Source organism: Pogoniulus pusillus, chromosome 5, assembly GCF_015220805.1.
Source record: "Pogoniulus pusillus isolate bPogPus1 chromosome 5, bPogPus1.pri, whole genome shotgun sequence".
Lineage (NCBI taxonomy): Eukaryota > Metazoa > Chordata > Aves > Piciformes > Lybiidae > Pogoniulus > Pogoniulus pusillus.
The window spans coordinates 30,708,928-30,735,937 of NC_087268.1; the positions used below are offsets into that span (position 1 = coordinate 30,708,928).

The following is a 27,010-nucleotide window of genomic DNA, read 5'->3' on the forward strand; positions in this document are numbered from 1 at the left end:
GTTCAGGTTGCTTACTAGCATATCCAAAGTTGTTGTTAAAATACTACTATATATGAGCAGCCTGGGATAGTTGTTTGGCTTGGCTATGCTCAGCACTTCAGAGGAAACTCTTACTCACCAGCTAGGTAGGAACCTCCTAGGTAAGCGAAGAACATGCTGCTTCTCTTTTGATGTTCCATTTCTTCTAAATTAATGCCCACCCATGTTCCCCTGGGGTGCCTTATTTCCTTCTCTGTCATAAGTTCTTTAAAGCTTCTAGTGTTAGTCTCTTACCTTTTTACTTCATAGTCAAATCCCTGTCAGTAAGTTCAAAAGTTTGTTTTGTTTTGTTTTCTTTGTCTGACCTCTTAGTGATTTCTTGGCAACCTATGCCCTGCCAGGTATCACACACTGTATGTGGGATAAATTCAGTCATTGTAAAGTTAGCTTCTTAATTTTGTCTTTCTTTTTGTCTTATGGTTATCAGTCCATGTCATAGCTGTATGTATTTGTGGCTCCACTGGCTGGCAGAGGGGAAAGCCAAGATGTGCTCATGCAGCTTGTGGTCCAGCCCCACTGATAACACAGTTGTGCCTAGGTCACATGTGCCTGGACCATGTCCAGGTGAGTTTTAAAATCTCCAGAGAATGAGACTCCACAGTCTCTCTAGGCAGCCTGTCTGACTGCTCTGTCACATCCTCACATTAAAGAAGTTTCTGCTTAAAATCAAGTGAAACCTTCTGTGTTCCAGATTATACCCACTGCCCTATGTTGTATCTCTGGCTACCGCTGAGAAGAGCCAAGCCCTATCTTCATGACCTCCACCCTTTAGATACTTACATGCATTTATAAGATTCCCCTCTCAAACTTCTTTTTTCTAGGCTGAAGAGCTACAGGTGTCTCAGCCTCTCCCAGTACAAGAAAAATTCCAATACCTTAATCATGCTCATGCCCGTCTGTTGGACTCTCTCCAGTAGATCTGTCCCAGTGTGCTTATGCATATATACGATGAAATGCAGGCACTACCTGAAAGGAGAGATTGTGCTTTGTGCCAGCAGCATCTTCCTGGGAGCAAGTTGGACAGACCTTGAGATTGGAAAGTTGGGAGATCGTTGCAGCTTGCTGCGCATAAACCCTGAATATCCTGTGTAGCACACTGTGTCTCTCTTAAGACCAACTTATGTTTCCAAGCAAAGAAAAACAACGTGACAGGCTTTCATCACTGGCTGGCTTCATTGTGTAGAAACCCTTCTGTGTCTGACTCCCATGCTGCATTTTGGTATTTGGTCTTTTTTCTTCCTTATCTGTCTTTACAGATGGTATCTCCTTTGCTTCCATTTAACATTGCTGTAGGCTACAGTCAGCTCAGCTAAAGCTGTTGTTGGGCTCTAACCATTTACTGCACGTTTTGATCATTGTTCTGTGCTTCACTCCTCTTGCATTCCTCACCACTATGCTTTAGCACAAGTGCTTCTGTAGCTGATATGTTATGTGGATCCATTCCTGGATTTCCTGCCATACTACATCAAATTAAAATTTCTTCACTTTCCCTGCAAGAACTGCCATTAGGCAAATTTATCCTTCCCTGATTATACTTTGGTGTGTGTATGTGTTCTCTCTATTCTCTTATAATATTTATATGCTTTCTGCTTTGCTACAACTTGTGTTTGGATCTTCTGCCTCCTAAAAATGTGTGCTCAAAATAATAACTCCTTCTCCTTACTTTTTCCCTTTACTCTCCCATTGTTAGGCTGTTGCTCTCTGTTAATAACAGAGGTTGCAAGTCTGAAACTAAAGCAGGAGGAAATGATGATGTCAGTGCCAGTAATAGTTACTAAATCAGTGAGTTCAACATTTCATCAAGCTTGTGTCTGTGTCAAGGCCTCAGGGCACTGTCACAGAAGATAATATAAGTTTAGTGGGTTTTTTTTATATTAACCTAACTAAAAACTTCTCTGAAATGCCTTTTAGGAAGATTGCAACTCTTCTGTAATTGACTCATGAACTGGTTTAACTGCTAATGGATTAACTCCTTGTCCTGTGAGAACAGGATGGCTGACACCCACTTTTTAGTCTCTTTATTTAGTACAGAGTACATATGGTACTCTGAAAATGCGTGGGTTTAAAAGTCTTTCTAGAGCTGATGTTGGGAAGCAAATTTGATGTTTTGAACTGTAGCATGGAGGACAGCTCCCATATAGCAGAAAGAAAAAAGTCCATGTGATTTTTAAAATGATTAAGAAATGGTTAGACGTCTACTGACATGAGAAAACTTTGCAGGGTTTTTTTGTGTTAGTGGTTTTAGGGATGTGTATATATTGACAATATTTCTTTCTTATATTTAATGAATCAGGTTTTTTTTGTGTTGTCTGCAGTTTTACTGTAATATTTCTTCATTAAATATCTGGGAAAGAAATTGTTGCTCAATCATTAACAGTCAATTCCTTTTCCTTTGCTGTGGCTGAGGGAAATCACCATTAACCCTTGTGTTAACAAGCATGTATGTGTGACAGAAATGTTGTACACACAGGGAACTTTCTGGTTAAGACCAAAAATTTAGATGCTGCATAAAGCTTCAAAACCTGTTGTAAGTCACATCAGGAAGGACACATGCTCACAGCAACACAAGCTTAAAAACGTGTTTAAATGCTTTGCTGGACTGCAACTATTCAAACTGTAACTGGGAGTGGGAAAGAGTGGAGTTACAGCTGTAAGCTCAGAGTCTCAAGGTTTTGGAGGCTATTATAAAGAGAAAAATCAAGATAGTATTCTGCACAGCCTTTTCTACTGACCTGTCTAAGTTCCAGAAGCTGAAATGGGATTGGCTTGGAGTGTAAAATGTACTTGGTATATAGATCTTTCCAAACCAGCACATCAGATGCTGTACTGCCTTTCTTTGAAGGGAATACGCAGTGAACAAAATGCTGCTTCCAGGTAATGTTGTGCCATTTGTTCAAATGGGGCAGGATTTCATTTAAAACCACAGATCTTTGTGACAAAATGATTGTCTTTTGAAGAGGGGGAAGGTAGCTTCAATTAAGCATTCCTCTTATCAGAGGTTAAGGGAGTGGGAAGGGTTTTCTTGTTCATGAGCCAGAATGTTTGTTCACTTTTGCACCCCCTTTTGCAAAAATAAAAAAATAGGAGAGTGTCATACAAAGAAGGCAGGATGCTGCTGGAGTTCCTAAAGGAGAGGGCTTTTTTCCTAGAGGAAAAGGTAAAAGAGATGGAAGGATAGATCAGACAGAAGCAGTGACCTGAGGTTTAGATAAAGACTCTGATTTCAAGTTTCCTAAAGAGATAAAAAAATATATATTGGGGAAATACCTTGAACAATTCAAATGATAAAGCAAGAACATATTTTGTTCAATATGGCATTACTTGAATACTGTTCCATCCTTTCCTCAATCTGTTCTTACCAGAAGTGGTCAGTAGTCTCCAGTGCTGTAGCACTTTGTGTCCGAGCAGGATGTAAGATGAAGGTAAACCAGGCTGTATTACTGTGGGAAATTCCTGATAGGTTGGAACCACTTTCAGAGGAGCTGGTCTGTTCCCAGTACAAAAAGCATGCAGATCAGAAGAGTAATAGGAAATTTTGCTTTGCACAAGTAGATCATTTGTTAAGTTAACAAATTGGTATTTCTGAAACCTTCTTTCACTAGTCTGCTTACTGGGAATAGGCATGATCCTTAGCTTCAAAAGCTTATCCATAGGACAAAGGCTTGACCTGGTATGTGGGTATAGTCTCCTAGTCTCCTTGTTCCCTGGGGTAGGAGAGCCCTGCAGAGGGACCTTGACAGGCTGGATGGGTCGGCAGAGGCCAATTGGGTGAGATTTAACAAGGCCAAGTGCAGGGTTCTTTATTTTGGCTGCAACAACCTCAAGTGGCACTACAGGCTGGGGACAGAGTGGCTGGAGAGCAGCTGGGAAGAAAGGGACCTGGGGGTACTGGTAGATAGTAGATGAACACGAGCCAGCAGTGTGCCCAGGTGGCCAAGAGAGCCAGTGGCATCCCAGCCTGTGTCGGGAACAGTGTGGCCAGTAGGACAAAGGACAAGGGAGGTTATTCTTCCCCTGTACTCAGCACTGATCAGGCCACACCTTGAGTACTGTGTCCAGTTCTGGGCTCCTCAATTCAAGAGAGGTGCTGAGGTACTGGAATGTGTCTAGAGAAGGGTGACAAAGCTGGTAAGAGGCCTGGAACATAAACCCTATGAGGAGAGGCTGAGGGAGCTGGGGTTGTTTAGCCTGGAGAAGAGGAGGCTCAGGGGTAACCTCATTGCTGTCTACAACTACCTGAAGGGAGGCTGTAGCCAGGTGGAGGTTGGTCTTTTTTCCCAGGCAACCAGCAACAGAACAAGGGGACACAGTCTCAAGTTGTGCCAGGGGAAGTACAGGCTGGATGTTAGGAGAAGTTCTTGCCAGAGAGAGTGATTGGCATTGGAATGGGCTGCCCAGGGAGGTGGTGGAGTCAGCGTCCCTGGAGGTGTTCAAGCAAAGCCTGGCTGAAGCACTTAGTGCCATGGTGTAGTTGACTGGATAGGGCTGGGTGCTAGATTGGACTGGATGATCTTGGAGGTCTCTTCCAACCTGGCTGATTCTATGACAGGGCAAGGCAGAGCCAGAGTATGGATTGGTAAAGAAATTTTGAGAAGATTGGGACAAATTATCTTACTATTTTCAGTGATTCAATCAGAGTGTAATTGAAACCAGAACTGAATAAATTTAGAGTAGTTTTACCTTTTTACAGAAGAAACAGACCACTTGATCAGCTTATTGGAGGAAAAAAAAAGTTTTGTTTATGTGAAGTTCTGAATGAAGATCCAGCAGATTACTTTGTGAAGAGGGAAATGCAGGGTTTCTCTGAAGAAGCACTGACAGCAATTTAGAAGTAACATTTGCCAGATGTTGTCTCAGAATATGTCTGGTAAGAGATGAAAAATTCTGAGAGTAGTCATATGGTGATACACTGTCTTGGCCTCCAGAAACTTATGATTCAAAGAATTTCTGAGCTAGATGTAGTGCCTCTCTGCTAGTAGTGATGGATGCAAGGCAAAGCCCTGCTAAAACAGATGAACATGACTGGTTTATCAAGGTCCTAGTCACATCCAAGGAAATAAGAAGGGAGTCTGGGAACCATACCTGCTTGCAGTGGAAAAGAGCAAGTCAGTTCACTGGTCTGAGAATAGCTGCCATGTGCCAGCACAAATGCAAGGCTGACCAAGACGTGCATGGAAGTCTGTCATGCAGCATTATCTCAAAGTTTCTCTTAAACCACAGAGAATGAGTAAGGAATGCAGATAGTGATGCAAGGCTGCACTGAAGAAAAAGGATATTTAAGAATGAACTGAATGTGGCAAGGAAACAAGAAACACCACTTGCTGTCACATTAGAGGAAAAGACTGGACTGCTCTGTTAATGCAGTCTTAATGCATTAATGTTAATCCTTAACTTTTTATTTTATGTGTCCTGAGAAGCCTGTTCCTGAAGGGAGACTATTGAGAGGTGCTCCATTACTCCTAGAAGACAAGGTACTCAGCACAGTATGTGTTACAAGATGATTACAAAAACAGCAGAAAAAAAAGGTGGGAGTTAGGAGAAAGAAATTCAGAGAGAATTAAACTAAGTCACAGACCCAACACTTACCAAGCAAGTACTTAGCACTGTTTTGATGACAGTTCTGACAAATCTGCCACAAAGGTTGCTTTTAGGTTCGTGCTTCTCTGTGTGGTCAGGCCTATCACAGAAAGTACTGAGAGGTCAAGAGATAATTAGATAACTGGGGCAAGCAGTGGGGAGGAAGTCTCTTGTCTTTGTAATGACACTGCGAAGAACCTGAGTACAGTCAATAAAATACACATATGAAATGGGACAAAGCTTCAAGATGAAGAAAAGCAGGAGAGGTGGAACAAGTGGAGGCAGGAAATAGAACATTAATAAGCTATATCATTAAACTTTGCCAAATGTTAGGATTGAATCCAGGAACCCAGTATGCATGTGAAAGCAATTAAAATGCATGGATTATGTACAGTGATGCAAAGATGTATTTGTTTTCTTTTAAGGAATCTCAGGGAGAAAATGGTCTTGATTAAAGAGAATGGGTGCAATGGACTGTTCCCTGTCTTAGGCTCAAACTGGGGAAAGAAATGACCCTGGCTAGGTGCACTGGAAGTGATGTAATCTGCAGTAACAGCTTGTGTGGCTACATATTTTAAGAACTGTTAGACCCCCTCTGTTTCTTTTCTCTGTGACCATTTTTGAGTTGGTTGTCCATTTTGGTGTACAAGGATGCTGATGACACATGTGCATCTTGAGCTAATCAGAAAACATTTAAATTTAGGGATTTTTTGCAACTCCAAGGAAGGGGTGTGGAATACCCACAGGCTTGAATCATCCCACTGTTACTTGCCTGGTTTTGAGTATGATTGTGTAGGGGCTGTCTTGGATATTACAGCCTGTAACTCCAGAGGCAGAGGGAATGCCTGCACTGTCAGATGTGAGCTGCTTAGTCTTTGGGTTTTGGTTGGTTTTTTTTTTTTTTTTCTTGTTTGGTTGGGTTTCCCCCCCCCCTCCATAACCTCCTCCATAACCTCCCCCTGCTTCCCTCTCAGCTTCTGTAGTTTAAAGGCAAGAGGGCATGTTCATGGTGTATTTGGGTTTGAGGTTTTCTTTTAACCCTCTGGGAATTTTCCATAGCTTATTTACTCTTATGAAGGTTTGGTCATGAACCACACTGAAAACTGAAATATCTTGTTCCTTGAAACCTGTTAGTTCTACAAACCACAAACAAAATATAGTGAGCCAGCTGCATTAAGAGTTTCCCCATATGACCCAGCACTAACCTTAACCAGCCCAGCCAGGCTAGATTCAAGGGATGGCTCACCCTGCCCCAGCTGGGCTTGAGACAACTAATGATCAGAAACTATCAGTTGGGCAGAAAAATGGTAGCAGCTACCAGCCTTTTTTCCTCTGGGGCCTGATGAGTGGACTTGTTACTCTTCAGTGATCTTGACTGCCAAGGCATTTTTATAATCCTAGTACACATATGTTTAATTAATTCTATAGATTATTAGAGCAAAGGCATTTAATTTTTACTGGCTTTATTCACTACTTTCAAGTGTGCCCCACGCCTTATCCCAGTTATGCTTTTATTGTACATTTATTTTTGTATTTTTTTTCATCTATCCAGATATGAACTGTCAGTCTTAATAATGTGATACCTACCAGATATGAACTGTCAGTCTTAATAATGTGATACCCATGTGGCAGAACTGAGGCTCATTATATCATGGCTGAGCAGCCAGGATATTGAGCTCTTCACTTCAAGAGGGACAGGGATCTTACTTGAAAGAGTCCAACAGAAGGCTACAAGGATGATTAAGGGACTGGAACACTGCCTTATGGGGATGGCATTTTAGTCTGGAGAAGACTAAGAGGAGATTTAATAAATGTTTATAAATATCTGAGGGCCAGTTGTCAAGAAGAAAGGGATAGCCTCTTCTCACCCATGCCCTGTGATAGGACAAGGAACAATGGATGTGAACTACAGCACAGGAGGTTCCATCTCAACATGAGGAGGAACATCTTTATTGTGTCACAGAGTACTGGAGCAGGCTCCCCAGAGAGGTTGTGGGGTCTCCTTCCCTGGAAGCTTTCAAGACCCATCTGGTTGCATTCCTGCGTGACCTGCACTAGATTATGTGGTTCTGCTCTGGCAGGGGGTTTGGACTCAAAGATCTGTAGAGGTCACTTCCAACTCCTAACATCCTTCCATCCTGCAAGCTGTCATTTTGTTCTAGCTCTTTTCTTGCTTATCAATTAAAGTCAGTATTTTAGCACCAACTTGAGAGAGAAGGGATGGTAATTTACTTAGCAGATCTCCTGTGACTGGAGTAAACGGCCGTGGCTACAGCAGCTCTAGGATTACAATTTCCTGCAGCTAATGAGGATGTACTAACATGAGTGGACCAGACCTGTGCGTTGTTGAATTTTGTTGTCTCATTTCCTGGAATGCTTGTTAGGATGTAAGAAGCATAATGAGCTTTTCTCCAGACATAGCCTTCCTTTCTCAAAATCTTAAGCCTTCAGTCTTTTGACTTCTTTCTCCAACATCCTTAAACAATAGCTACTCACCTGAGAGGCTTGGGATGCTGTTTGTCTGCATCTGTTTCCTGTTTTCCCACATTTTGTTTCTTTCAAGGCCATTTTTGCTTTTCGTATTCCAACTGCACACAAAGCAATGTCTTACTCTTAAGTCATCATGACTGTAGGAGAACATCTGTGTATTTTGTTTTGCTGGGTTTGTTTTGGTTTGGTTTGGTTTTTTCTTTCCAAAGCACATAAAACCTATGCTATTGTGTTAAAGGCCCTGCTAGTCTAGCTTAGTTGTGTTCCTAATATTTGCTGATGAGTAATACTTCAAATATGGTATGATTGCTCTAGTGTTACACCCTTCTCAATTAGCAATTAGGACTTCCCTGATCTGGGGGAGGCTTTGGGGCGATTAAGCTTTAATAGCTGTCCACAAACCGATGAATCCATGTGTTTGTCTAGTCCTGGTTTGAATCCAGATGTACTTTTGGCCTCCACAACATCCCGTGACAATAGGTTTTGCAATTTCATTACACATTGTGTGAGAAAAGTTCTAACTTCTGTTTAAACCTACTGTCTGGTAATTTCATTATGTGCCCCTTAATTCTTACATTGTGAGGAAATGTTTTTCACGCCATTCATGAGTTTGTAAGCCACTCATGAATGGATAACTTGTTTTCCAAGCTGGAGAGTACAAACCTAGGAGAGCCACAAACCATTAGACGTCGTCTTATTCTTCATGTGTTTTGCAGAGCACACACAATTTGAGATGCAAGGGCCCAATCATTTATGTCACTGTGTTCTCTCCAACCAGCTAATGATAATTTGTCGCCTTTAACCATTTCTGATGTGATAGTGATGGAGTGTCCACAGAAAACCTTAACGTAGAACGCTAAAAATTCTTCTCTGTGGCAATACCAGAAGAGACCCAATCATTGTGTACAGTGTGTAGTTAGGGTATGCAGATTTTTGTGTGTCAGTGGCTTGAGGCTTTTCTTCATTCAGATTAATCTGCCATGCTATTGTGTAGTGATTTATAAGCTTTGCATATTCTCAAGTATAGATCATGGCGTCTGAGATCACTTTCCATTGTCTGAATATCCTTAAAGGACTGCTTTTGGGAACCATACACTCTCTGAACATGTTTTCTGTGTTTAAATTTCACATAGTTCTTCCTACATCTAGGTAAATAACTAAATGCATATAGGGGTTACGCAAATAAAAAGCTTATGAGTGCATTATTTGGGGCTCTCTGTATTAAGCAAAATTTCTAGCATTTACTTTGCAGGATCATAGGTGTGAGAATCCAGTTACAAATGTAATCCATCACTTCAGCTGCCTCTGTGTGTCCCCTTAGTGTGATCTTCAATCTTCATTTGCTTCTAGTACTGCGTGAACCTATCTAGATTGTACCTCCTTTGGTATTAAAATAAAAAAATCTGTATTGGTGCAAATACATTTTTCTCCCTTTACACAATTTAAATAATAGGTCTGTAGTTAAGGTGTATTTGAAATCCACATCATATTTTAGCAAATTGCTTGCTTTGTGGATAAAGTTGTGTAACCATCTGTTACTGCGTTTTTCCCGGGTTTTGTTTGTTTGCTGCTTTGTTTTAAGTTGTTTCTTTGTGTGTATCAAGGCTTCTGGCACTCAAGGTAATACAATGGATCTTAATATTTCTGCAGATTTGTATAGCACCTAGAAATTTACAAGGTAATTGCCACTGCAAGTATAGTACTATTCACCTGCTCAAATAGCGTCAAGAGTTTGTCTTCACCAAAATTTTTCATCTATAACTGTGTAAATACGTCAGCCCAACAGGCTTTCCTGCTGGGAGCAGAGCTTGTTTCAAGAGGGAGAGCCCTGGCAACTGGCTTGTCTGCCTTTGATTCCAGTTGGTGCTGCATTCTTCACGAGGTTCTAACTTGTGAAACACAAAATATTTTCTGGTTGTTTTTTTTTCCCCACTGATTCTGGAGATTGTGCGTGTCCAGAGAAGGGCGACGAGGCTGGTGAGAGGCCTCGAGCACAAGCCCTATGAGGAGAGGCTGAGGGAGCTGGGATTCTTTAGCCTGGAGAAGAGGAGGCTCAGGGGTGACCTTATTGCTGTCTACAACTACCTGAGGGGAGGTTGTGGCCAGGAGGAGGTTGCTCTCTTCTCTCAGGTGGCCAGCACCAGAACAAGAGGACACAGCCTCAAGCTGCGCCAGGGGAGATTTAGGCTTGAGGTGAGGAGAAAGTTCTTCACTGAGAGAGTCATTGGACACTGGAATGGGCTGCCCGGGGAGGTGGTGGAGTCGCCGTCCCTGGAGCTGTTCAAGGCAGGATTGGACGTGGCACTTGGTGCCATGGTCTAGCTTTGAGCTCTGTGGTAAAGGGTTGGACTTGATGATCTGTGAGGTCTCTTCCAACCCTGATGGTACTGTGATACTGTGATAATGAAGAAATGTTGAAATAGGTCTGTGGAAGTGGCAGAGTTCTCACCATGGCTTTCAGCAAACCCCAATTTGTTCCATTTTGTCCCTCTGTCTCTCTGAATTGTTGAGTGCAGAGCTGCTGAATGTTCCTTCTATTTTGCTATGTAAAAGTTTTATAGAGAAAGATGACTGTCATAATTTCTCCTAGTCTGTAGTTAACTCACCTTTGCAAATAAGCCCATGCCAAACCTTATCAGAAGCACTGGGGCCTTCATGAATGTGGTTCTGAGAAATTACTTGACTACTGCTGGGATCCATCTGTTTAGGTTTTTGAGTCTTTTGTTACAGAAGTGAATTCTGGTTATGTTTTTTGGTGAATAAGTTGTCGCAGAACTCTGAAGTGCTGACAGCTCCCATCTTGACAGCAGACTTGTATTTTATGAACCTTAAGTTGTTGTACTTGCATAATAAGAATCCTTTGAATTAAAGTTTCTCTGTAATTAAATAGCATATTTTACCTCATTAAAGTTTAGTATTTAAGACCAAAATGTGTTTTCAAAATTAGGTTTAAATTAAAGGCTCATGCTTAGTGACATTTCAGTTCCCTAGTGTAAAGTCTTAAGAAAAGGGAACAAAATGGAAAATGCACTACTTTTATTTTCATTCCAGTCTTTTCCCATTTCATTGATGTGTCTGAATTTTCTTGTTTTCTAGAGTTTTAGAGTGCCAAGGGCTGCCTATTGTGAATGGGCAATGTGATCCCTATGCCACCGTTACCTTAGCAGGACCGTCCAGGTCAGTATCGCACTTACAAGGGCTTCCATTTTATAAAGATGATTTCTGTTTCCTTTGTCTGTTAGAAATTTGAACTCTCAGATGGACAGATGGGAGTATTTAGATACCACTAGAATATGTTAAGCGTTGGCATTTGCATGTATGAACTAGAGAATTATACTATGTAATTTGAGGCTCATTTCAGTTTTGATTTAAAGGTCTGAACAATCCTTGAATAGTTTGAATATCCTGGAGTGTGTCATTTGTGGTTAGGTTTAATTTGTCCATCTTTTCACCTCACAGTTGGAGGCCAGTTTTTGAGCAAATTTCCTACCTAATTTTAGGCACAGGCTGAAGAAAAAGCTGAGTCCATCAACACCTTGCAGAGCATGCACATTTGTACGTGAATATTTTCACTTCCAAGGAATAGCAAATTAATTTGTATGTTGAAAGCCCTAGGCAGCTCAATCCTGTAATTTGATATATGTGGACAGAACAGCATGGATGACATTTGGAATGATGTTGTAGTAATGAGATTGTTTAGTTCTCAGTTTAAATTTGGAATTAAATTTTCCCATTCCATTATAAAAAAATATTCCTATGCTGTTGGATGTCACTGTTTTGTTTTTGCTTATCTTTTTATGACTGTGCCACGTTAGAAACAAACCAGCTGTGCTGTAACCATAAAGAATGTGATTTGGTAGCTTGGGCTATTCATAATGTTTTACAACAATTTATTGAAAATTCTGTCAATAAGATGCATTCCTGACAAATACTTAGCTTGCATGCAGATGAATCTTTGAGACTGGTGTGTGTTCTTCATCTCCATCTAGGTGTGTTTTGCCTCATCTCCATTAATGAGCTGTGTATTTGGGGTTTATGCTTTGATGTTTTAAGCCTGTGATGTGTTTCAGATGATATTGGGTGATTATTACTGAAACTGTAAAGAGATTTTTGCCTAACTTCTTGTAAGTTTGGACATTCAAGGATACCTTTGGCTGCTTCCTTTAGTCCCCCAGTCTAAATAATGTATGACAACTGGTAACATTTGTCAGAGTAAGGAGCATAGCCTCATTCCTATTCCTCTCTGTTCTTTTAGTGGGGGGAGAAAGCTTGCCTCCTATCTCTAGCAAGCAGCATGCAGCTTGCTCCCATCCACTGCTTTGTAATTGCCCAATAATTGTGCTTGTCTTAATCGCCTCCCGTTCTACATCCTGCTTCCCACTCCCCTCCCAGATGGGCTTATCGGTAAAGAGGTTGATTGGCAAGTGTGACTGATGAGATGGGTAGGCAATCTGCCCTCTGTCCTGGAGGCGATTAGCCTCTTATCTCTCAGTTCCTCCTAGGAATAGTGGGATATTCTTAATCTGTACATCATTCTCCTCTCTGGATTTTTCAATATCTCTCCTTTTAGAGCAGGAAACTGCTTTATTCTGCTGCAGTTCAACAAACATGCTGCTGTTCATTGTGTGATTTGGATGTAGAATCATCAGGCTTCTGGACCAAACCTTCCTGTTTCTATGCTGGTATTATAGATGGAGAAACATTCTATAGTGGTGGGCTGGCCCACTTTAGTCAGACAGGAAGCCTGTAGCTGCACTGAGAATTAGACCCAGCTTTGTGTGACCTCTGTAAAAGAATACACAGACTTGTGTGGTTAATATAAGCAGTTACTGGCTATCTAAGCCGCTTTGCTGCATGAGAAAGGAAGGATAGATTCTGGGATGAAATGATTAGTAGGTCAGTTTTCCAGATGTGCCTCTCCATCTGGGTCTGTTTTATCTGTGCCTGCAGAGCTGTAGGGGAAGATTGGTGACACAGGACAACAGAGAATTTTTCACTTGTATATAACAAGAGCAAATCAAGCATAGGTTCATAACATTTGGAAATCATCACACAGCTGTTGGCTGGCCTGTCAGAAATGCATTGGCTGGCTCTGTCTCAGTGCAAAGCAGTTAGATGTCTGTTTTCTAAAAGGCAGATGGCACTACCCATAGAGAATGAATGGGCTTCACTGAGCCTTGTCAGGCCTGTTTCCCAGTGAGTGGTTTGAAGGAGGTCTGCCGTGCCTTGTTCCTACAGAGCAGTAGAAATGTGAGGCTTCTGCTCTCAGCACTGCTCATAATAATTCAACAAAGTACCATTAAGTAATCTGTACTGGGGCTGCAGGCAAAAGAGTGGTATTGTAGCAGCAGAACTATTCTTACTGAGGAAGTCATTCTGGGTTGTTTGATTATTTAACACCACTGAAAAGCATTTACTGATTCCTCAGACCAGGAGTATAAAATATAAAACACAGTAATATCTCTATCAGTCTTCTGTGTTTTTAGGATATGAGGAATGTTTGAGTCTCATCAAAACTGAGACTATCTCCCAAATGTTGCTGCTCAGAGCCCTGTTTGACTGGATCAAAGAAGTGACAGAACTGGGGTTCAAGGACTTGTGTTTAAGAGAGGATAACAAACTATGATTACTGACACTTCGGGGAAATAGGTGTGCAATGAATCCCTCTCTTAAATGTGTACAAATGTTTATGCCTTGCTGTGCTGGAGCTGCTTGGCATTCCAGTTCCTTAGTGGCTCTGTTCTAGGATCATACTTCTGCTAATGCTGTTTCTTACACCCACTTTTTGTTTTTCTCTTTCCCTAATTCAGGTCAGAAGCCAAAAAGACTAAAGTTAAAAAGAAGACCAACAATCCACATTTTGATGAAGTGTTTTATTTTGAGGTTGGTATTTCAAAGGAACGGGTGATAAGCTGAAATACTATCCTGTAGATAGTTGGCACAGAATCCTGCCCCACGTTGTGCCAGCTGCCTTCTTTGTAGACTGTTTCAAAGCATGGTGCAAGGGAGAGGAGTACCTAGGAACAGAGTAGTGTCTGCTGAGGGGCCAGTGATTACTTCAACTTAGGTGCTCTGTAGGAAAACTTCAGGGTGAGCATTTCTGTGTAGCAGGCTTTATAACTCTCCTCAGAAGTGTTTTGAAAAAGGACACTTAAAAATAGGAGATTTGGGGGTGGTTTTGGCTTTTTTCTTTTCCTTTAGCCTACATTTTAATATCTGCTCCACCCTATCCTTCCCAGTCAATGGGAGGAAGACTATTTTATAGGAACACTGAAAACTGTAGAGGAAAATGCACTCAAAGTGGCTGTTCTGGCTGTCTACCAGTCTACTGCAGTACCAGTGCCTTTCCTCCAAGTGGGTGAAATCTCTACTGCTTTATTTAATATGGAGCATCTTCAAGAAGTCCAGTTAAGACAAAGGCACTTTTGTGGAAGTGCTCATTTTTGATTCTGGCAAGGGTAGCTGTAATTGTGGTGTGTCCATTAGTATATATGTGCATGTGTTTATAATTTGGCTGCCTCTAGAAACTTTTCATAATGTCTTCTAAAGTATGTGTATCTTTCTCTTTTCCACTTAGACATTTTAGTCTTGGTCTGTGCTTGACTGTTCTATTTTGGTAGACACCTCAAGAACATATCTGGCATGATGAAGCTGATGAAAAGCCAGAGCAGTGCAGTGGGCATATAATTGAAAAGCCTTTTCTGCCCATATGTCTTGCATCATTCAGGTCACATCGGCGTTAGAATTTGTTGCTGGCATAGGAATGGCACCTTCCACATCAGGAAAAAGAGCTAGAGAGTGCAGCCATACAAGCTTGGTTGCAGTGTGCAAAGCTGAAATGTACACACCACTCTTGACAGTGCCAGTGAGGGACTTACTTCTGTCTTTCTACTCCAAACAAGCCCAGAAGCTTGTTGTACCACCTAACCTACTGAAGTCTGTCATACCAGCAGAAAAGTGCTCTTATTAACGTAATGGGTTTGGAACTGGGATACAACAAGCTCTTTATTGGCAAAAGCACTTATGTACTGTCCCAACCTGAGGGTTGGCCAGGAAAGCTATTGTGGTGGCTTGGGTGTCCCCCGCCCCCCCACACTTTAGAAGGTACCCAGACTAGTCTCAGCCAGGCTCTGGGAATATAAATGAAGCTATTTATTTACAGCTAGCACAATAGACAAGCAGATATTTACAGTTATATACAGAAATATACAAGGTAAAAGTAATACATAAACACAAATCCCCTCCCAGAAACCTGAGTCCCCAGGAGGGGCTCTCAACCACCCCTGCATCTTCCCCCTGCCCCTCTTAACCTTACCCCAGTCCTAAGGAAGAATGGAGGTTCGGCCAAGAGGTTAAGAAGCAAAGGTGAGTGGCAGGTGAGGTTAGGGAGATGCAGCTCAGTCAAAGCCCAGCCAGAGAGTGCGACAAAAATGGTGAAAGTGTTATCTAATGTTTACTTTCTTCTCGTTCAGCAAGACTCTGAGGGAAGGAGACATCACCATTGTTTTCCTTTCACAGACTATGATCTAGTTTTTCTCACCAAAACATTCTAGCCTGCTTCAAACTAGCACAGCTATCTAGGAGGTAATCTTTCCTTTGCTAACCCAACAAGTCTCTTCCTAGGATGTAATTCCCCAGCAGACTTTAACTTTAATTAGCAGTGAGCTTTTGTGCCTGTTTGCCTCACTGAGATTCTGTGGAGGTGCAGCATGGGCATGGTTGGTGAGGGGGACATGTCATGGTACTGGGTACTGAGAACTGAGACTGCACTGAAGAGTTTGTGCATTTACTCAAGGCTGTCCAGGATTTCAGTCTTTCAACTCAGAGAGAGGTGCAGCTTTTGATAGTGACACGGGAGTGATGCTCTGTGTAAATAAACTAAAATGGTCTGCTTTGCTCATACCATAGGCAGTTCTGGAGGCATCTGTCAGTGAGAGCTTTTCAGTGAGAATGGAATTCAGACTGTAAACCACAATGCATCTCACTTGTCCAACTCCTCAGCCCTCTGTGCCCTGCAGAATCAGTGAATATTTGGTATTAAACACTGAACTTAGCAGGTGGTGCCATACTGGCAGAGGAAGGAGAGAAACAGAAAGCATTTTAAAGCTGGAGTTGTGGGCGAGGCTGAATACTTGCTTAGCTTGACTTTATGCAGAGAGCTGAGTTGCGTGCAAGTATCAGCAGAAGCAAAACCTGAAGTCCAGCTCATGCCCCAGTTGTTCTGAGTGGGTAAAAGCAGAGCTTGGGAAATGTCTGAATCAGCCAGAGCCCTGAAACATAAACATCCTTATTGCAGACAAAGCCGTCATAGATTTATGTCATTTTGAGAGTAGTTAGCACATATCAGGCTAACTGTCTCCAAGGAACAAGGTTCAGTAGAACTGCTATGACTGGGAAATAAGTTCACTAATGAAACATTGGCAGACCTATGTCTGGTACATGCAGGCAAAGTGCTCTGATTCCTTTGGAGCTGCACAGATCCGTGCTGTTGACAGCAGTGTCACTTACTGCTTCCAAACAGCTTCGTCAGCTTTCCTGCAGTTTCCTAGCACAGTGATTAAGATGTGGGCAGACCTGTGGCTGGTGCAAGCTAATGGAGTGCTGGGATTCCTTGGAGCTGTTCTGATCCATACCATTGACAGCAGTGTCACTTACTGGTTCCAGACAGCTCCATCGGCTTTCCTGCAGTCTGCTATCACAGTTATTGGCCATTCCTCCAAGGAAGCTGATCTGTCAAAAGCAGTGAACAGGTGCTTTGCTTTCTACACCCAAAAAGTCACACAGACTAAATTTTCTAAATGGCAAATAGCTTACCATTGGTTTGGGAAATCTGAGGGCTTATTTAAGGGATGCCATGGCTGAAACTTGCACCTGATGCTTAGGAGCCGTTTTCACCACTGCTGCAGCTGCAGCACGGTGAGAGGCCTCAGAGTTCTATATGCAGCTACAGCAAAATAGCCCTCTTGTGGAAACTGAAGAAGGTAGTGCCGGGGACCTGTTTGCAAACTTGTGTGTGCTGAATAAAAGAAAAAAAAAAAAACGGCAGCTGATAAATGGCTTGCCAGCTCTGCTTAAAGGAGGGGTGAGACCCACCCTGCAGTGGGTTGCCCAGGTGTTTAAGGCCAGGCTGGATGAGGCTCCAGCCAGCCTTATCTAGGGTAAGGTGTCCCTGCCCATGGCAGGGCGGCTGGAACTAGATGATCCTTGTGGTCCCTTCCAACCCTGACTGATTCTATGAACTCAGAACATGTTAAATAAACACATTTATGTTAAGTTTTCCTGGAGTCATCCTGTTCATCTGTGCAGCTCAAAAAGATAGCTGTATGAAGTTCATCCACTCCAAGGGTGGAACTGGAGATGGTGAACTCCCGTTCCATAGTGCTGAACTAGTTGCCATGTACCATTTCACAGAAAGAGTGTTCCCTTCCTCTAAGCAAAGCTGGCAAGCCATTTATCAGCTGCTCTTTAAATTCAGCACATGCAAGTTCAGTTCATAGTTCACAACTGCACCTATGCTAGAGTTTAATTTGTTTTTTACAACTCATGTTATTGATAATAAAAGACTAAAGCTTACTTTCTTATTGAAAATTACATCATTAGCTTCATGATGGTCGTAGAAAATGTCTTTTACAGTTATGTAGGATAATTTCTTGAAGCCACAAGGAAGACAGCTGCAAGGGTAGTGAGAAAATTTGTGTTGAGCTGCTGAAGTTGTAGGCTGCATTTAAATCCTCCATGTTCTTGGGCTTAAAGGTGCATTTGCTTTGATCAGGCTAGAAGATTTGATCTCTGGTGCTACCTAGTACCTTTTATGTGTTGTCTCAAAAGTGATGCCTACCTCATACATACACACTGTTTCCTCTCCACTTGTGCAGCTATATTTTTGCCTTTCTTGTTTGTACCATTTGCATCTGCTGTACAATATAAAACCAAAAAGTCAAGTTTACAGTATAAAAAAACCAACATTTTTTTGAGTGGGAAGTATTAATTCACAAGCATATTGAAACCTACAATGAAGTTCAGCTTCTATGTGCAAGCAAGAGCTGAACTTGTGTATCATAGACACATTTGATCAGTTCCTGCTGTGGTTTCAGCTGGGTGGGGTAGCCTTTTTCTCAAGTTTCTGAAACACTCTACAAAAATACAACCATCCAATTGTCCTTAAAATCATGCTAAAAAACAAATTTGAAGAAACATTTGTACAAAAACTTTTCTAATGCTCTACACACTTACAGCTGTCTTCTTACTATTTTTTGTCCATGCTTTGCTGTTTATCAGTCTGCAAATATGGTTGGTCAACTGTGCCCCTAGTTCTCTATTTTAATATGCAGGCTAGCATCTCTTGCACAATGGATCTGCTTGGTAATTTTTGTATGGACTTGATACTGGCTTCCAGGATATCAGGGCAGGTAGAATTCCTGATTTTAATTGGAGTCACTGTGAAATGTTTTTAAATGTGGGTTTGGGGCATTTTTCTTCTCTCGAGTGCATCGGGACATCTGTTTTACAGCTTACTTTCAACCTGATTAGTAATTGCCCTTTTCCTGTAGATGGATTATAAAAATGGTATTCCTTTCCATGATTTCTTTTTTGTCAATGGAAACTCGAAGTACTAGTGATATTAAAATTGTCTCTGTAAGGAAAGTATGGACTATCTAGTTACCCTTGGATGTGATTGTGTAACCACCACTTTTGTGTAGTCAGGAATCTGTGTAGTCAATGTGTTTATTCACATGCATGAATGTTTTCAGAATGGGAACTGAAGTCACTGCTAATAATAAAAGGCCACAGTCTTCCAGAGCTTTGTGGAAATAACATCAGAATGCTTTTCTATCAGACCAAGTTGTTTAAAACTTCCTTCTTTTTATTAGGTTACAAGACCCAGTAGCTACAACAAGAAGTCCCATTTTGATATTGAAGATGTTGATGAAGTTGACAAAATGGAGATTAGGTAATATAAGCAATTTTGTACTAATAAACCTGTCTGGCAAAGTTGTGCAATTTCATAGCAGACTCAGTTTTCAAAGTGACAAACATAGCTTTATTGCTGGTAAACTAGGATGAGTCTTTGTCGCTCTGTTTGTGTCAATTTACCTCTGTTCTTCTGTGGATCTTATCTGAGTATATTTGATGGCTCTGCTGTGGGAGAGATCCTCATTATTTTCCTTGATATCTTATGTACACTGTGTGTATACTAATGTATGGTTGTCATTAAGCATAGCCTTTTATGTCTGAGTTCTCCTTTCCTTCCACTCTCTCTTCCTTCTCCTTCAGTTTCCCAAGAGAGCCCAGAAGCTCTGTGACATTCTCTGTTAAAATGTTTTCTTTTATCACTTTAATTTTTGCAACCCATGTAAAGCCTTTCTTCCCCAAAAGGAAACAACTCAGAGTCTCTCTGGGCAAGAGACAATTTGTCTTCTTTTTTGCCTGTCAGACTTCCTTGCAAGGCTGGGTATTATACATGTGAAATCTATTGCACAGGAAAGAAGCAGTGCTTGTGATACTTTTAGGTATCACAAGCATCACACCATCATATACATTGAAATGTAGAGGCCTAGACCATCTGGTAGCCTGGATGCAGTGTAGCTGAAAACTTCTTGCCTCCTGATGCAGACAGATAACCCTCTTCTTTATGCTAGGATTCAGAAGAGGAAAGATTGAGAGAGAATGGTGGCACCTTCTTCCTCCACAGGTATTCCCACTAGAGAGGCAGTAACTGCTTACCTCCCAAAACGTTCCCCAGTCCCTTCAGATGCACAGTTGGCTGTAAGGAAAGGAAGGGAGAACAGCTGTGGGGAACAATACTTAACTCCAAGCAAGCAAGACACATCTATATTCACAAATGAGTGGATGAGTTCTCTTTTAATTGGATGGTCAGATTCTGGTTCATGTAGCCTCTTAGTGTAGCACTGCAGCACTAAAAGACTATTAATGGATTTCCATTTGCCATGGTTCTCTAAGACAGGAAAGGGCAACTATTAATATGTGAGGGACATGAGAGCTGTGCTGTTGCTCCGAGAGCATCTGCACGAGGTAGTGCAGGAGTAGCTGGTTTAAGGACAATTCACAGCCACTTAGTAAGAAAGAAAGCAAAGGCACAGGTTCAGTGACAGGCTGCTTTGATGGTATTAGTATTGCAGCACAACAAATGACTTAGTCCTAGTACCAGACCATCTTTCTGCAAAGTTTTGCATGGTGTGGCCAGCCATAAAGTAGTGTGTCCCATATCCCATGGGATGTACGCGATGAAATGGGCAACTGAGTAGTGCCGTGGGAGCCCCAGTCTAGTCACTGCAATCAAGATGTTCATCCATGCATTGATTTTAAATAAAATCTAGAGTCTCTCTTAGTTTTGTGATGGGAAGGGAACTCTGAATATTGGTTAAACATGGCTTAGTATTTTAGTTGATTCTTGTTTCGTCGCACTGGTCTAAATGCATTTATACAATAGTTTTACTTTGTATGTTTTCTGAACAAATGACTGCAATAATAATGTGTGTGGAGCTGAATTTCAGAAGTAGCCTTTCATTCCTTAAAACCAATCTATTACAGTGTGGTAAAGATGAATAGTTTGTAAGGAGGCTTGCAAAATAGTTGAGAAAAGATTAAGCATTTTAAAAATAGACAAAAGCAGATAAAGTGTAAATTGGGCAAACTCTTTGTTCACAGGGGTTTTGTCCCTTACAGGACAAGAGTGTTTTTGTTTCCATCTCAGGTTCCACTTCCACCCCCACTCACTTCCTCCAGTCTGTTTAGTCAGAGTTGGATTGCCCCCATGCCCTCTGGACAGATCATACAATTTATGGGTTTGGGGATTTGTTTTCTGTTATTCTCCTGAGAAAAACACCATCCCACAGGGTGAAGAGGAGACTGAGTCTCTCATGGTTTCTCTCTGAAGCTTTGAAAGTTTCTCTTTTTGAGTGGGTGTAGGAAGTTGCAGGCAGGGCATATCAACACTTAGGGACCAGATGTTCTGGTGAATCCATTGTTTCTCCTCCCCCTCTCTGCTGTTTCTGTGACTATGGTCTGACCAGTTTCAGAATAATACTTGCTGTAATTTTGCCTTTTACAAAGCTTAGGAAGCAGTAATCTTGTAGACTCTGAGATCTTAGTATTGCAATTTCTAAAATACCGTTTATGCTTTATATTCCAAGCACACAATGTCAGAATTTGTATGCTTGCTTTGCTTATTGTGCAGCATAAGATCTGCCTGGAGTTGTTAGTTCCTTTCCTACAGATCCTTTGCACAGATTTTTCTCTGTAATTTGCTGTGGGGGAACACCCTTTGGCTGCATATGTTTCAAAGTCTTATTGATAGTAGGCCTTGTGAAAGAATTTGGATGAACTAGAAATTAGTAGCCTGTAAATATGTAGTGAATCTGCAATTTTGACATTGTGTAAATCTTCTTGAAAGATCTCTCTCCTCCTGAAGCAGCTTTTAGCTATCTGAATTAGTTGGCCAGTTATTAACCAGCTAGATACAGAGAAAGGAGAGAAGAGGTTGACCTTTCAAAAGCTTCCCCCCCCCCCATTTCTGGAGACTCTTGCCCTGCAGAAATACTGTCAAAATATCAGAGTTTGAAGAACTTTACCCAGCAGACATGCAATGTGAGCTGATGGCATGTCTGGTGTGTGAAACCCGATGCATGGGACAGTGTTGAGAGATACAAGACTCGGAGAATTTAAAGGCAGCATCCTCTGCTATTGCATAAGGCAGGATAAACCTTTAAGCAGGACTATCAATATCCATTTCTCGACAAGCCAACTGTGACTTGCCTAGGAAAGTTGTGTGAATGTGCCTGTAACTGGATGACTTTGAGCCTTATCCAAATTAAAGTTGCCCTTCTAAAAATCTTCAGTATTTGTGCCTTTTCCCCTAAACTTTAAGGCACAGTGAGTGTCACTTACCTGCAAAATTCTCAGCTGTGCTTGTTTAAAAGAAAAATGCCTCCCAAAGGAAACTTCAAATATGTACAGAAACAACTGCCCTGGAGTTTGAAGCCCTTGCTTCAAGCTGGGTATTGCAGCATTTGTCTGCAAATGCCATGTTAGACATTAGTACTTCTATTTTGAATCTTAGTGCAGTTGTTTTACATACTAATGTTGAAAAGTATGTGAGAAGGAAGAATCATCTAGAAATACATACCAGAACTTCCAAAACATGAAGCACCAAGTACCAAAACCCATGTAGCCTTCAGTAAATGCACAGATTATATGAAGCAGTAGAACTGCCCTCAGGTTTTGAATATCTCTACAGAACTAGTTTACGTACAACAAACTTGTAAGCCTAACACACATTGAATCTTTCTTAAAGCTGGAGCCCTGGGAAGGACTGTGTAGACTTTCAACCAGATGTGTAGACATTCAGGAAGATGTAAAGCTGCTGCTTAAACTCAAGTAATCCCAAATTAGACCAGGACTGACAGTATGGAGTCCTTAAATATCTCTGCACTTATTTCCTCTAGTGTCTAGTTTACCTGTATTTTTCCATTATCTGGGATAGCCAAACAGTCCCCTCTGAGTATTGGTCAATGTAGATTGTGAAAACAGTACAGATGATAGAAGGGTAGTCTGCTCCACTTTGGCCACAACAACCCCATGCAGAGATACAGGCTGGAGAGCAGCCAGACAGAAAGGGATCTGGGGGTGCTGATTGATACCCGCCTGAACATGAGCCAGCAGTGTGCCCAGGTGGCCAAGAGAGCCAGTGGCATCCTGGCCTGCATCAGGAATGGTGTGGTCAGCTGGAGCAGGGAGGTCATTCTGCCCCTGTACTCTGCACTGGTTAGACCACACCTTGAGTACTGTGTTCAGTTCTGGGCCCCCCAGTTTAGGAGGGACATTGAGATGCTTGAGCGTGTCCAGAGAAGGGCGACGAGGCTGGGGAGAGGCCTTGAGCACAGCCCTATGAGGAGAGGCTGAGGGAGCTGGGATTGGTTAGCCTGGAGAAGAGGAGGCTCAGGGGTGACCTTATTGCTGTCTACAACTACCTGAGGGGTGGTTGTGGCCAGGAGGAGGTTGCTCTCTTCTCTCAGGTGGCCAGCACCAGAACGAGAGGACACAGCCTCAGGCTGCGCCAGCGGAAATTTAGGCTGGAGGTGAGGAGAAAGTTCTTCACTGAGAGAGTCATTGGACACTGGAATGGGCTGCCCGGGGAGGTGGTGGAGTCGCCATCCCTGGGGCAGTTCAAAGCAGGATTGGATGTGGCACTTGGTGCCATGGTCTAGCCTTGAGCTCTGTGGTAAAGGGTTGGACTTGATGATCTATGAGGTCTCTTCCAACCTTGGAGATACTGTGATAATGTGGATTGTTACTTTTTTCTCCATAATGTTTTGTGGAGGTGAATTGCAAGGCTTCAGAAAGCTAAGGAAAGGATGTCTCTTTGCTGTCTGGAAAAGCTTGTTGTACAGTTTTGAGACTTTCTACCTCATTGGCTTGAAGGGAGGAAAACACAGTAATTGAAAGCAAGGATGGGGTTTCTCTTTTTAATTTAAAAAATAAATTATGAACCTTTTAAAAATTACTATTTTTTGTTACAGGGTTGATCTTTGGAATGCCAGTAACCTGAAGTTTGGAGATGAGTTTCTAGGAGAACTGAGGCTCCCTTTGAAATTCCTCCGGCAGTCTAGTTCTTACGAAGCATGGTATTTGACATTTTTCCTTTGGAGAATTAAGTTGAAACATATGTCTTCTGTGAAGACTTTAAAGTAATTGCTGTGATGTGATAAAGTTTAAATGGATTAAATTTGTATCTGTTTTTGTAAGCAAGCCAAAGTAATCTTAGCAAATGTAAGAACAAGAAGTTTGGATAATGTGATTAGAGACTTCAGTCTGCCTTTGAGTGGTGTGTGGGAGTTTAATATGTTGGCTTCATGATATCGTTGACTGCAGTTCATCAGCGATGCCGTAGTTTTAGTGGGGGGGGTTTTTAGTCATGTTTACACAAGTCTTTAGGATCAGAACTTTCCATGGTGCAGTGGGTGCAAAATAGACTAGCAAGCTTAAGTAGGAAGTCCACCTCTGAAGTCTGGAGAATTGGATACATGTGTAAGTATTGTGTGCAATTGTACATTTTATATATATTCGTGCATAGCCTGGGATTATTTTGTGTTTCAGCAGAAACTTCTTGTCTTCTTTTTTTGTGTAACAGGTATTTCCTGCAGCCCAGAGATAATGGCAACAAGTCATTGAAACCTGATGACCTTGGTTCCTTAAGGTTAAATGTGGTTTACACTGAGGACCATGTTTTTTCCTCAGACTATTACAGTCCACTTAGAGACCTCTTGCTAAAATCTGCAGATGTTGAGGTAATTTGCTTGCAATGCTTGTTGTTTACCTGCAGGTCATCCTCACAAGGGTTGTCTGACTGTCATTCTCTTGGTGGTACCATTGTTGTGTGCATACCAGAGACTTCTGCTTCTTCCTTTTTAGACCCGAGAGCCTTGTTAAGCTCTGCATGTCACTGATGCTTGTTTTTAGTCCCTGCAGAGAAGATCTCTATCTGCATGCAGTATGGTGGGTGAAGGCACACCCAGGAACACCAGTGGTTTTAGCTGCAGCATGTTCTCCATGGTTTTCTAATTTTACATGTGAAAATGCAAAGTTATGTTTGGTCTGATCAACAAACAAAAAACCTCAAAACAACTACAATCCTATCCCCTCCCCTGCAGCAAAAAAAACCCAAACAAAAAACACATAAAGGACCCAAACTGCAACAAATCCAAACCAAGTATAAATCCTGAAATGTCAGAGAGTTGGACCATGTGTGCCAGTATGTGTGCTTTCAGGAGCTGTAACAGTGCTTTGCTTTTTTCTGTACAAGAGCTGGGCTCTGTATTTGTAGTGACCTGAAATGGAGAAGGGTTAGAGTTCTCCACTTGCTTCCCAGGCCACAGTGACATTCAGTGAAAAGACAGCTATTAAAGATCGGGGAGGAAAATGACTGTACTATAATGGTTTTTAAATTGCTGCCCTCTTGTGATCAGAGCTTAGAGTCAACAAAAACTAATGTAACACTCACCTACGTTATGTACAGGTGTGTTTGTGTGACTGGCTGGTGCAGTTGTTGTGTGGGGTTCACTAAGGAGCTAAGGGGTAAAGGAAAAAAGAGTGCTTGTTCTGGAAAGATCTCTGAACGTTTTTCTTTCTTCCTTTTCACTGTTCAGCCTGTTTCAGCATCAGCTGCACACATTTTGGGTGAAGTTTGCAGAGAAAAACAAGAAGCAGCCATACCTCTTGTCAGGCTTTTCTTACACTATGGCAGAATTGTGCCTTTCATAAGTGCCATTGCAAATGCTGAAGTGAAAAGAACTCAGTAAGTACCAGAACCCAAATTACTATCAAACATACCTAGTCCATATTGGCTAAGGTTAGGATCCTCTACTCAATTTCCAACATTTTATGTAATTTCCTTCCAGCTGAGTGGCAGACTTCTTTTAAATGCATTCACTGCTCCAAAGATCTGGTTAGCTTTAGGTGGAATTCCCCTCATGTTTTCAAAAATCTACTTGCAAGACTATTATAAAGTCTGAAACCAGGGATTTTCACTCTTCACAGTCTTAATTATACTTGATGATAACTGTGAAATTCTAGATTATGTTCAGCTGTTCATATGAAATCATTGCAGCTTTGTAGGGTGCTAATAAATCTTCTAGTGCTCAGTAAAAGTGTTTGTAGAATTTGTTCAAAACAAAGTTTCTTCCTACTCATGAATATTTAAGGCAATCTGTGAGTCTGATCTTTCCAATTAAAGGGCTGAAGAACAAAGATAGGATTAGATCTGGCAGTGGATAGCAGAAAATAAAACCCTTTTCCTGGTCATTTCTTGTAAGTCTTGTTAGACTTAGTGGTTAGCTGAGCAGTAAGTAGTGTAACATCTACTCTTCACACCAGACAGGTCCTAAAGAACATTTGTTGCCACAAGCCTCATGCTTGTGTAGTCATGCTCTTGACTGACAGTAGAAGAGACAATTGGTTTTCAAGAATGAGAGATATTGACTCTAAAGTAACAGCTTCCTCAGTACAAAACAAAGTCTGTGTGTGGGTTGGCTTTTTTCAGCGTGTCTGGGGGATAGAGTGTTTTCCTTCCTTTATGTAGGTGTGTTTATTCTGTGATGCAGGTTGGCTGAAACAGCTTGGTTGATACAGTATGAGGAAATTTGCTACTAGTCAGACATGTTCCAGCAATAAAGCATCAAAGATGGTGTCTGTTCTCAGGGCTCTCTGGCATTGGGAACAGACACTGAGCTTACATTTTTATGAAGCAAAACTGAATCAAGCAAAAGTAATTCATCCTGCTACTCAGTGCTTGTAAATGGGTATAACTATGCTAATCAATAAACAACAGCAAATGCATCGGTGTATGTACAAGAACAAGGAAATAATTTCATATCTGTAGGCACAGATTTTTGATCCTACGGGTTGTAGAAGAGAGCATTGATTGTATACCTGTCTGTGTAACATAAATTACTACACAAGACATTGCAGGTACAAAATGAATATGAAATTACTTGCGTTCTCAAAATGCAAGTAATACTGGCCAAAAAAAAAGTACACGTAATAATGCAGCTAACTAAGGCTTAATGAGTTACAGTGGCTCATGTGTCTAGTAGAAGAATAATTCTATGAAAGTGGCTTTTCAGAAAAATGAGTTTGCATGGCATCAGCTATCCACCAAGTTCTTGAGGCAGAACTGGGGTCTGCCCTGTGTTCAGTAGTGTTATCTTAGGACCTTGCTGTAAGTCACTTAGATGGCTATCTCACTGGGATGGTGTTTTCATCTTCTTCCCATCTTACAAGTACTTCTTTTGTAGGACAAAGCAGTAGGTCATGTGTGAAGTTGTGAGGCTACTCAAGTTTACACTGTTCAGTAGCACGAGAAAACAGGCATGTTTTCCCCCATTTA

At 41.6% G+C, this 27,010-nt stretch overlaps 1 protein-coding gene across 2 annotated transcripts in view; it reads left to right on the forward strand.

Moving 5' to 3' along the window:
* Window positions 1-27,010, forward strand: part of RASA3 (RAS p21 protein activator 3) — a 149,030-nt gene that overhangs the window by 98,881 nt on the left and 23,139 nt on the right. For both annotated transcript variants that reach the window (XM_064143680.1, XM_064143682.1), the window contains exons 6-11: window positions 11,203-11,283; window positions 13,917-13,989; window positions 18,978-19,057; window positions 23,646-23,750; window positions 24,257-24,413; window positions 25,272-25,420. In XM_064143680.1, the coding sequence (XP_063999750.1) occupies window positions 11,203-11,283; window positions 13,917-13,989; window positions 18,978-19,057; window positions 23,646-23,750; window positions 24,257-24,413; window positions 25,272-25,420 (645 nt within the window). The remainder of the gene's footprint in view (window positions 1-11,202; window positions 11,284-13,916; window positions 13,990-18,977; window positions 19,058-23,645; window positions 23,751-24,256; window positions 24,414-25,271; window positions 25,421-27,010) is intronic.